This window comes from Lupinus angustifolius, chromosome LG09 (assembly GCF_001865875.1).
Source record: "Lupinus angustifolius cultivar Tanjil chromosome LG09, LupAngTanjil_v1.0, whole genome shotgun sequence".
In the NCBI taxonomy this organism is placed as follows: domain Eukaryota; kingdom Viridiplantae; phylum Streptophyta; class Magnoliopsida; order Fabales; family Fabaceae; genus Lupinus; species Lupinus angustifolius.
Window position 1 is genome coordinate 5,306,277 of NC_032017.1, and position 12,905 is coordinate 5,319,181.

Genomic DNA, 12,905 nt, shown 5'->3' on the forward strand with positions numbered 1-12,905 from the left:
AATTAGTTTTTTTAACATATTTTATAACCCACATATGATTCATTCACGGCCTTTTAGTACTAGCTAGTTTGAATTTTTACTTTTCGAGGATCAAAATGATACAAAAGTAAGTATTCACTCTTAAAACAAATTGGACGGCTGATATTTGCAAGGAAGCAGAAGGGTAGTTTAGTAACTTGGAGCATGTATAAGTGGCCTTTATAAAGAGGCCAAGGGTGTGAATGATCCACATGTTTGGTTAGCTACAACCTACAAATTTGAAAGCAAATTGTTGAGTTCCTTTGCATTTTCACATCATCCCTTCCATTTCTTCTCAACCAGTTCTCCGTTCTTCTCCCTTTAGAAAAACGGTAAGATAAATCTAATGATCTTTTAGTTCGGTTTTATAAAGAGGGTGAGTTTAACTCAACGATAAGTTTGTTACTTAGTGATCATAGCGTTACGAGTTTAAATCCTGAAAAACAATTTCTCTCATTGTAGAAGTAAGACTGCGTATATTCAGTCTCATCATATCCCACCGAGAATATCGTGCAGTTCGCATGAAATTAACCATAACAAACTATTTTATATCTAGAAGTGTTTCTGAGTTATTGTTTGTTTAATATATCTCATATATATATATATATAAGATGATGCTCAACGCATATAACGATGTTTAAATTTCTATCAATATAAGGGTGCATGTAATGTATTTATTTAAATGTTTTTTTCTCTAATTAATACAGTGGTGGTGAACATGGAGAATGCGAATTCATCTGGAATAGCAAGAACTAAATCGGATCAACTAGTGGATTTGGTGGTATCAGCTCTTAAGTCACAATCATCGGGTGATTCGATAGGAGTGGCGGATGGTGATGGTGGTGGTGGAAGTAGCTTGACAAGGAAGTCAAGTTGGAGGATGATGGGAGCGTCCCCGAGTCGCGGTGGTGGTGGTGGTGGTGGTAGTAGAAAGACACACATAAGAAAGACTAGTAGTGGTGTTGCTCTTAGTAGAGCTTCGAGCAGCATGGATTTCTCATTCTCTTTTACCGGCTTCACTCTTCCTCCTGATGAGATCTCTGACTCTAGGCCCTTCAGTGATGATGATATTCGTAAGTTCCTCTATAATTTTATACAAATAACTTTATCATAGTCATGAAACCGATGATCCATTGAGGATTTGGTTGGAGGTGTTCACACTCAAGTGAAGTTTTTATATGTGACTATTTCTCTATCTCTCTATTACAAGCGAATAAAATCATGCTAATTAATGAAATTACTATTTTTAATAGATGATAAAAAAATTATCAACATAATTTTATTAATTGAGATAATATTATTGACTTAGTATTAAGAGATAGAGAAATGATAATATGAAAGATCTTTATTCTTCATACTCTTATGTGTAAAATCTCACTGGAACTGATTAATAATTTATCACTTCACACAAAAGTGAATGGTCATAATGAGAGTAAACTACATTATGGGAAGAGCTTCATGAGGGTTAAAAATAAATTTCCACTTCAAATTAAAATATTATTTCTTATTATAGTTATTATATAATTTAGTACTTAGTAATCAGCAACGTCCATTGTGGGTGTTTCTAAAAATATATGATTTTTTCATTTTATTACTACTACTATTACTATTACACTTAAATACACTATAAGATTATATTAATTAATAGTATTTCTTTGTAAGATAAAATAATAATAACCGAACTTTTATCTCAATATATATATATATAAGATTGATATAAATGTGGATATTTTTACAATGTTACATATTAGCCTAAGTGGTGAAAGGCTTTCACCTTTTTAAGATGTTTCACGAGTTTAATGTAGTAAGTTATTTTGAGATTTCACTCTTATTATTACAAGAACTAATCATGTGCCAAAACGGTAACCACAAAGTATACATTTTGGTATTACTTGAATACCTATAATTTAATTTATTGATTAACTGTTTTTTTACTACAAAGGACAACACTTTATGCATCTAAAAGAGTAACCTTTCTCGGAGGACAAAACAAATGAAGAAATAAGTAACTATACCTTTATAATAATTATCATTATTTTCATAAAATCTTAGCCTAATTTGCACAAATAATATAAATATATAGTAAAGTACTGTCCCTCTTGGTACGTGTCCGTGACTCATATATTTGGCCATTTAATGTATATGGCCCCTACCACCCCAAATGATTAAAATGACTTTCTTTTCTTTTCTCTCATAGATAACACAACATTAATTTAGGATAGTGCTATTTTGAAGTTTTACCTTATAAAATCGTGGGTGATTAATAATGAATGTGAATAATCAATTGAAAGTTTCAATAACGTAAAAAGTTAGTTTATTTATATTTTTGTTAGTCTATTTTAATAGCCCATATTTTTGTACATAACTTATGTTTTTATTAATATGCAAATATTAGTATTTTATACTTTCGGGTAAAAAACTAATCACTTTCAGATTTTGAGTCATCAACTCTAATTTGACTACCTCATCATTTTTGCCAATAGATCTATGATGTAACTTCTAATAACTTGGATACCATTATTACATTAATCTTTTTAGGGATAAAAAAAGCAAATGAAAGTTTCAATCTCACTGATTTGCCTCAACCAAACAAGTGTAACTACAAAACCCGTGATTGGCGGTCCAAAAAAAACAAGTGACTCACAGTGGTTCCCAGCAACTAAAGAAACCAAAACAGTGGTACCACTTTATTAAAAGTCCTACTGTCCCTTTCCTTATCAACCACTTGTATATATGTAAATGGTAGTCCCCATCCATATAAGATAATAATCTAGTAAATTAATAAGATAGTTTAATGGTTAAGATAAAAAGTTTAAAGAATGAAGTGAATAAGATTGTACATTCGAGTCTCATATTTGTAAGAATCATAAGGTGATAGGATGATTATGGTGAAATGTTGAAGTGAAGAATGTTGAAGATTTAAATCACGTCCGGAACAAATAATACACTCTTTATTTCACATTTCTATTGTTTAAGATTAATGTATATAAATTAAGAAATTATTAAAAAGTATTATTTTTTAGTAAAATACTCTTATTTGTATTTATTTCATACTAATAAAATTAATTAATAATTATGTATAAATAATTATTGAATGAAAATATAATTGAAAAAAGATTGACCTTTCTAATTGTGTATGTTCCACTAGATTTTAAGTATGAACTATATCAAAAATCTAATTATCATACATCTTGAAAGAGATTATTATTGACTATATAAAAAAACCATAAATCAACATATGTTATTGTATGTTGCTTCCCCTAGAATTACGTAGAGTTTGTTTATGAGTTGAGTTTGGAGGAGGGAGAAGGAGAATTGAAGATTTCAAAGTCATCTCATAAGTATATTTTATAATTCCAAAATATTCTATTTTTCTTCATTCTCATCCAGAATCCAACTCGCAAACATAAACTTAAACTTATAAAACATAAATTTTAATTACTTGATTCAAACTAACAACTACACAATTTCTATGCTTCTTATCATAATGTTTTTGCATTTGCATGGACATTATCACTTCATGCATGCTTCCCACACCTCCACCTAACCGTCTTAACGTGCAGTTGATGGGTCTCTCTCTTGTTAAAGTATTGAAATGCAACATTAGTTGATCATATAAATAAATTATTCATAGAGTAAATGTATATATCCTCTCAATATCTCTTTTCAAATTCCTCCAACTTACCTATAGCTTAAAAAGTTAATACATCTTCCTAAAAATTCTCCTAATTAAATAATGAGTGTAATATCTATACATTGATAATATAAAAATTTATATATAGTTAGTGCATCATCTACCATTTATTTGGATTACTTTTATTTAGAAGTCAATGATAATTGAAAATGAATAGCAGATAATATAGCTAGTGAAAATATAAAAAACTCTTACATTATTGATGCATACATCATTTTGTCTTATCTATTTTTTTTTTTTTTGCATTTCTAAGATAATAAAACATTTATTCTTACATTGAATATTTGTTTTATATAATATTAGGAAAAAAAAATCAGATAAGTTTATTAGAATGTTGTAATATTATTCTTATATGTGGAATAAATTGAACATCTTATTATCTAACATTGGGGACAAAAATAGATTTATTTATTCTAATATACTAAAGTCTAAAAATATTAGACTACCTACAAATATATGATAATTAAGTTAAATTTATTTATTCTAATATGATGTCAATGTAGGCTGCTTGCAAATATATGATATCATAGTCTCACAATGTTATACTACCTACCAATGTTTACAACTTATTATCAAGGGCACATGTTTAGTATTTCACCTCTTTTTTTCCAAAGTTGAGAAATTCTTTTACAAACTTAATGCATATTGTTAGTATATTATTTGCATGTTTTATAATAGAGAGATTTAATTCTCACCATTAAATTTTGTATTTTTTTTGGACATCAAAGTAGGATACATGTCTGTTTGCTTTTTTAAATGTACTTTTGAAATACATATTAAAAAATAAAAAATAAGTAAGAAATAGAAATAAATAAATATATAATATAGAGAAATAATATTTATAAACGTGATATTTAATAATGTCAGTATAAAATAAAAGCACATGAATTTAAATCTCTAATCCCTCCTTAAAAACTTTACTATATAAAAAATAATGGCATGTCTCTTATCTTAGTGTTGTATTTGCTTCTCTAATCTTCATATTTTCTAGGATAACATATTCTTGGGTAAATTTTCTAAAAAATGTATATTTGTCTAATCCAACTATGGCGAAGATTGATAGGGATGTTTGAAATATATTAGACTAAATACTTATTTTAGTCTCTCGTATTTTTCGATGTTACCAATTTAATCTATAGTAAATTTAAATCACCAATTTGGTCTCTAACTTTTAGAACGTATAATTAAGTTAGTCATTTTGTCTTTGGTCGTCTCTTAACATTAACAGAGTTGATCACGCCACAGATTAACTATTGATGTCTCCAAATAATCATATACTTGTCTCCTCTTACCATCCCATCTAAACAAACACTAAGTCACCATACAATGTATATTGTCATGGTTGTCCAAGAAAAACTTCCGTTTCAAAAGTCATATACTTATCAAGCTAATTAAACATTACAATGTATTTCTTGAAATTAAGTTTGTCTTTAAAGTGAAAACATCTACTTTGAGGAACACATACTAATAGTTGTAGATCCATTTTCGAACCGAAAATTAGGTCACGACACTAACCAACATGCATTATTATTTGTACTAAATAATTACAATAAGTAAAACTACTTATTGCTTTGTATAGGCTTCTATGTGAAGGACCATATATTTCCCCTTCCTTATGAATTTTATAAAAAGGGTTGCATATAATATATATTTCAGCTGAAGATATTGAAGCTGGAATTCATAAACCAAAGTTTCAAGGAGAACCAACTCTACCAATATATCTAAAGGTAACACATTTATACATGTCACAAAGTTTGTTACTCTTCAATCCCTGCATGCACCTACTACTACCTCTGAGAATTCTATGTTCAAAACTTCAATTGAGCATGAGTTTGATATGGTGCTATATATTGTGTTTGAGCAGGGAACATTTGAAGCTACATTTATTGATGAAACTGAATGCCACCAATAGAAACTTGGCTAGCAAAATATAGCATATGGTCAGGTTCAGTCTTGTACATAGTTTCATTTTTCATGTGATATCAATGTACAAGACTACCCCTTCTTTTCACTTAACCTTTAACTAATGGTTCGCTAATTAAACAACGGCGAAAATAGATATTAATATGTTAACTTTAATGTTGAAAAATCAATAAAAATCAATAATTTTTTATTTTTTTAAAAATTAATTTTAAATAAAAACCGGTCGGAATTACCGGTATGGTTCAATTGAAAACTGACCAGTATGACTGGTTTTGACCGGTTATGATAAGTATGGTTGCATGACCGGTATAATTACTGTACCGTACTGGTATTAAGACTGGTTCATAGGTTTACTGGTTGAACCGGCCGACACGAAACGGTTTTTAGAACACTATTTTAAATTGCATTTGCTATTGTGATATAGATTGGGTAGTTACAATGTGAATTATTTTTTTGTTTTGATGTGTTGACGCGGCCCAAATACGGTCCGATGCAATTGTATTGCAACCGGATGCGACCTCATCATTGCGATTCGGTATCTCATCATAATTATGGTGTGATACGGTTGCAGCAATCATCACAACGGCAAATTACGGTCTGCAACTTAAATCAGTATATACAAATGAATCAATTAAATAGTATAGTAGATTCAGCATATGCCTAACTTAGTACTAAAATTTCTTGAAATTTATTTTTTTATTTATAGATGGCTACTACAGGGTTTTAGCTATATAACATGGTTTTGGTGAAAAATAAGGGTATGGAGTATGCATAGTTAGACATGTTTGCTTATTACTTTTGTGCTTTATTTTACTATGTATTTGTGATGGATCATACTAAATGAGTAAAATTGGTATTATATGCAGTTCAGTGATGTGGCCTACAAGGTAGTGATTAAGGGCATGACCAAAACTGAAGAGAAAGATATCTTGAAGGGAATCAGTGGTGCTGTAAATCCAGGTGAAGTTTTGGCATTGATGGGTCCCTCAGGAAGTGGAAAAACATCACTTTTGAATCTAATTGGAGGAAGACTAAGTCATCCAACAAGTTGTGGCACTATCAGTTACAATGAACAACCATACTCTAAGTGTTTAAAGAGCAGGTATGAATCTAACTTCCAAGTTTACTTGTGTTCATTGCGGGTGCGGATTGTGGCTGTTGTGGTGTGAATTATTTTGTGAGTAAAAAAATACTTTTGAAATCGATATGGTCTAATGCGGCCCGACGCGGTTGCGTTGTGAGCCGATGCGGCCACATCATTGTGATTCAGTGTCATACAACGATTGTGGTGTGATGCGGTTGTGGCGGTCACTACAATATTGCGGCCGCATTACGTGATGTGGTCCGCAATTTGTATCACTGGTGGAAAGTAACAGATTGAATTCTTAAGAAGTCCAGGAATATAAGTAGCAAACATAGAGAATTTCTACAAAGAGGCTTGATTCCATTGGTGTGATTGTGATTCTCTGTGTTTGTGGTGTTTTTTTCTGATAGAAACATAATATGTGTAACAAATGTTATGATGCATTTTTTACTGGAGAAATCCTTAAAAAGCACCTAAATTGTGTCCCTTAAGAAAAGATTAGATTTATGGTACGACTCTACAGATGCTGGCGGGGCATGATTCAAGCAGAAACTCGATCTTGCCGTCACAATCGCGATTTTCTTACTTCAAATGGTCATTATAATTCTCTTAGACAATGTGATAAGTTACCTCAATTTCACCTATATTGTACTAACACATATTCTACATTTGACAGGATTGGATTTGTGACACAAGATGATGTTCTGTCTCCTCATCTAACTGTGAAAGAGACTCTGACATACGCAGCGCGCCTTAAATTGCCGAAAACATTAACTAGAGAGCAAAAGGAAAAAAGAGCTTTAGATGTCATCTATGAACTTGGCTTAGAGAGGTAAAATCTCTATGCATCACATTTATAGTTTACTATCTGCATAAGAGACATAATCATAGAAAGAACATAGCTTTGCTATCAGATTATTAAGTGATGTCAAATATTACATGTTAGTTAATTGTGTAAGGCCAATGAGTATAAATGTTAAATTATGTTCATGACCCGATTTTTGGTTCTGCGACTTTATGTATATGAAAACAGGTGCCAAGATACTATGATAGGAGGTTCCTTTATTAGAGGAGTATCGGGTGGAGAAAGGAAGAGAGTTTGTGTTGGCAATGAGATCATAATAAACCCTTCTCTATTGTTCCTTGATGAACCAACTTCTGGTTTGGATTCTACAACTGCATTGAAGATAGTTCAGATGCTACATGACATAGCTGAGGTACTTGTTCTCATTCTTCCCTTTGAGATTGGTAAGATTGAAAACTACCATTCATATAACTTCATGCCTATATGCAAAAGTTTTAGATCATATTGAAATAACTCAATGTTAAAAAGAGGAAAAGAATGAAACATGCAATTTCACTCATCATCTAGGATCATAAAGATGAAATATAGAGTCAAATTGACCATCTTGACAATGATATCCTTCATGATCTCAATAATTGTCACATTACTACTTCCAAGTGCTTTGTGTCTGGAGAAATTATTGTGTTAAAGTAATTCATTCAATTATCTACATGAAATTTATTCTCTTATTAAAAAATTACAGTCCATTGCACGAGGCTCCCATCAAATAGGGCTTGAGGAGAGAAGATACACATAACTTTATCCTCAAAAGCGAATAGATTGTTTCTAGGATTTGAACAGATAACTCCGGGTCACAAGACAAACAACATTAATCTGCTAAAACCTTACTACTACTCAACCTTATCAATAACCTTTTAATGATACCAATAAGTCGTTGGTCAAGCGGTATAAGACCCCACCAGATCCCCATTCCCGAGGATGACCAAAAGGTAAAAGGTTCGATTCTTGGGCTGGGACCGACACTTGTTGAGAGGGGCAGCCATGCACCCCGAAAGAGATTAGTTTCTTACCCAAATAGTAAGGAAATACCATTGGTAGTACGAAAAAAATAACCTTTTAATGATATATGGCAGGCTGGAAAAACTGTTGTGACAACAATTCATCAACCATCAAGTAGACTCTTCCATAAATTTGATAAGTTGATCCTTCTTGGAAAAGGGAACTTACTTTACTTTGGAAAAGCATCTGAAGCAATGGACTATTTCCAACTCATAGGGTGTTCACCTCTTATTGCAATGAATCCAGCAGAGTTTTTACTAGACCTTGCAAATGGAAACTTAAATGATGTTTCTGTTCCATCAGAGTTAGAGGATAAACTTCTGATAGGAAATGCAGAACCTGAAACAAGGAATGGAAAACCATCACCTGCAGTTGTACAAGAGGTAACTATTCATTATTAATTTCGGGATGAAAAATAATATTCTCGCATTTTCGCGCTATTTTTACATACCATTTTTACACCTACTTTATGACCATCGATCGAATGATTAATGGTTAAAGTAAGTGTAAAAAGGGGTGTTTGGAAATTTCGCAACTGATTATACACAAATTTTATCAGTATCTGGTGGAGTCATATGAGACTAGAGTTGCAGAAATAGAGAAGAAAAGGCTAATGATTCCTACCCCTCTTGATGAAGAAATTAAGGCTAAGGTTACTTGTCCGAAAAGGGAATGGGGTGCAAGTTGGTGTGAACAATATTCGATATTATTTTGGAGAGGAATCAAGGAAAGGAAGCATGACTATTTTAGCTGGTTGAGAATCACACAAGTTCTATCTACTGCAATCATCTTAGGATTACTTTGGTGGCAATCACATGCTAACAACCTTAAAGGCCTGCAAGACCAGGTAAATTATTTCGGTCAGATAATAGTCCATAGTTTTTATACTTATAATGGACTATGAATGTACTATCAAACTAGGCATAGAAAAAGTCCAAGCAAGTTAACTTCATATAGGTTGGAAGTCAAATATTAATGAAGCTTTGCATCTGGCAAAAGTTCATGTAAAGCGAGTTTGTCGTTAAACCGAGAAAGTAGGAGTATTCGTCTTTGATTTTGTCTAAAGTGCATCATGACCTGAATTCACTGAAATTTCATGATGGATACACTATTACATAATTGAAAAGATCCATACATTTATTGTTTTAAGATTTCATATTAAGATGTGGTGTGTAAGCTACTACTATTTGTTTTCAGTTAAGGTCATTGATTAATATCTCTTCTACTTCCGAGCTCTCCTAAGTCCTTATTGTCTAACAAGACCATCATTATATTCTATCTACGAAGCACATATGCAAATACTAGATATGAATACGATATGATATGAATATGTGATACCAAAAAAAATCGAAATAATTGACTCGCATATAGACGAAAAGTATCTAAAAAGCATTGGAAGTATTCAATACAATGTATATCCCGATATAACAATCGTTTTGAAGTATCAGTGCATCATAGTATGCTACAAATGATTACAATCTCCCGACTTTCACGTATAACTCGATTGTTTTTCATTTTAAAGCATAACCATATCACATTCTTCACCTTTCTTAATTGCAGGCAGGACTTCTTTTCTTTATAGCAGTATTTTGGGGATTCTTTCCTGTTTTCACTGCAATATTCACATTTCCTCAAGAGAGAGCCATGTTGACTAAGGAAAGAGCAACAGATATGTACAGATTAAGTGCATACTTTGTGGCTAGAATTACAAGTGACCTTCCATTAGACTTAGTACTACCAGTACTTTTCCTCCTTGTGGTTTACTTCATGGCCGGTTTGAGATTGAGTACAGGACCCTTTTTCCTTACCATTCTTACAGTTTTTCTCTGCATTGTGGCTGCTCAGGTATGCATTGTATTTTATGTAAACCACCGATTTGGTCCCTCGAAGATACGACACCGAGCAATTTAGTCTCTGTCACTCTAAAATGATGTTTTGCATCCGTAAATGCGCAGAACGTCACTAGATGGTAAAAATGATTATAAGGTTAGTACTAATATACAAAGGACTAGTTTGACCGTTGGTTCGAACATCTAGGGATGAAAAGTACCACATTAAGAGTGTAAGGGGCTAAAATTGTCTGATATATTTTTTAGAGACTAAACTGGTGATTTACTTGTTGTATATTAGAAAGTAACTTTTACGAAAAGAATGACCGATATAGCCTATAGTTCTAACCATGGCTGGTTGTGAAGCAGGGACTTGGACTTGCTATTGGTGCCACACTAATGGACTTGAAAAGGGCAACAACTTTGGCTTCAGTAACTGTAATGACTTTCATGCTGGCTGGAGGCTTTTTTGTGAAGGTGGACTTCATTAAGCATATTTTCTTCCAATTAATAGAAGCAACCATTTAATGGAAAGTGATGTTGAAATACTATATTTAATAGATTACGAGAGATAATGAAATTGAACCATTATGGCATCGTTTGATTCATATAGCCGACTCCAACTAATTGGATAAAGGCTTGTTGTCGAACATAAAATCACACTTGGTATTTGTAGTTTTGTAATAATGGTATAAGTAACTAACAAATTCTCCTTAATTTTTCAGAGAGTCCCTATATTTATATCTTGGATTAGATACCTATCATTCAACTATCACACTTACAAGCTCTTGCTCAAGGTACAATATGATCACATTACACCTAGCATAAATGGAATCAGAATAGACAGTGGTTTAACAGAAGTAGTTGCTCTAGTAGCCATGGTTTTCGGTTACCGTCTATTGGCATATCTTTCTTTGCGGCGGATGAAACTTCAAGCATGAGCTTAGAAATCGAAGCAAGACTTGTATCGAGACGTATCTAATGGACTAATGTTGAATGGAGACTGGTGTTAAATTAAGTGAAGGCTCATATTATATATAAGGAGGGACCACCAAGTGAAGTGCCAAGCATTGATGGGGTGCAGTTTAGAGGGTTAGAGTCGATGATGATTAACATATGAATTATAAACGATGTACTGATAGTATAAAAAACATTCACGCTATCAATAAACACAAGTTATTATAGAACATTATCATATTGTTCGATCTACATAGTTGAGTCCTCTATTGGGATAAAGGTTTGGTTGCCGATGTTTTATTATTAGAGATGGTTATCCTAGTTTCAGGAATTCAAGGTGGTTATGCAATAATATGAACTAAATCTACTTCTATCTATGTTCAATCAATGTAACATTAAAGCAGGCTCAGTTTTGTTCAATTATGCAACATGGGTGTGATTTCTTTTCTTTTGTAAAATATGTATGGTGCTTAGGATTAGTTTAAAGACTTTAGGCTAATATATATTCTTAACAAATATAATTAGTTCTTAGTCTATGACTATATCTATTAATGAAGACATAATAAACAAAAAATCTTAGTATGTCCCACACAACTCTTCATTGTTACAACCTGTGTACAAAATTTCTCTCACAAATCACAAAGAAATGAAATGCAATATAGGTAAGCTTTTTCTTTCAACTTTAGTTTATATTTAGTAGAAGTTGTATTGTGCCTTTTGATTACATTATTTTGGGATTAAAATAACTATAGTAGAAAGCTTTTGATGTAACTTTGGGGGAAAATGGACATTTTAATAAAATAATAAAAAGGGCCCAACCGGGTTCGAACCGGTGACCTCTTGATCTGCAGTCAAATGCTCTACCACTGAGCTATGGACCCTTAGTGATAACATTCACAATTCATTTATTATACATAACTTTCTTTTCTTATGTGAATAACTAAAATTCATTTATCTTTCGGCACATTTCCAAGAGTTTTCATAATTTTATTAAAAAATATGAAAATAATTCATTTACAAATCAAATGTTAAAACTTTTTATCTTTTCTTATAAATTTATTTGTTATTTCTAGTTTGACTTAGATGTATCTTATTCTTTGTATTTAATAATAAGATCTTTTAACATGTGCCCTAGGAAAAAAAACCTTTTGACTTGAAAAATTCATAAGGACACCTTCAACTTTGTTGATTTTGTAAATAGATATTATAAGTATTCATTCTCTTCTTCTTTTTTTATGTTGTGGGACTAATTGTAATGATGATGTGTCTTCTTCGCTATAGCAAAATTGTAGTACTCATTATAAGAGCATCTCCATGGTATCAAATGAAGAATTCATAGTGAAATAGGGATGCTCTTGACTATTGAGAAAAAGAAGTATCTATTTGGGGGCAATTGTGAAATACTAACTATGGTGCATCTATATATAAATTGTTTATTGTTTATTTGTAAAATAACAAAAATTACATTTTAAAAACATTCTAAAAATTTGACATGTGTTATTTATGAGTCAAATTTTATAATGGGACATGTGTTAC

General features: G+C 31.7%; 1 protein-coding gene and 1 non-coding gene across 4 annotated transcripts; one reads left to right on the plus strand and one right to left on the minus strand.

Moving 5' to 3' along the window:
* Positions 237–11,789, plus strand: LOC109357289 (ABC transporter G family member 22-like). 3 transcript variants are annotated; one of them, XM_019601146.1, is made up of 11 exons: positions 237–350; positions 726–1,091; positions 5,369–5,439; positions 6,502–6,737; positions 7,396–7,551; positions 7,753–7,936; positions 8,658–8,966; positions 9,143–9,430; positions 10,144–10,428; positions 10,782–10,889; positions 11,138–11,789. In XM_019601146.1, the coding sequence occupies exons 2-11, from the start codon at positions 737–739 to the stop codon at positions 11,351–11,353; spliced, it is 2,208 nt and encodes a 735-aa protein (XP_019456691.1). In that variant the 5' UTR covers positions 237–350; positions 726–736; the 3' UTR covers positions 11,354–11,789. The 3 variants fall into 3 exon arrangements, with proteins under 3 accessions (XP_019456691.1, XP_019456692.1, XP_019456693.1); XM_019601147.1 differs by having other exon boundaries at positions 315–359; positions 722–1,091; XM_019601148.1 differs by lacking the exon at positions 237–350 and adding an exon at positions 5,577–5,652 and having other exon boundaries at positions 1,074–1,091.
* Positions 12,179–12,250, minus strand: TRNAC-GCA. The gene has a single exon. It is a non-coding gene; the product is annotated as a tRNA-Cys (tRNA).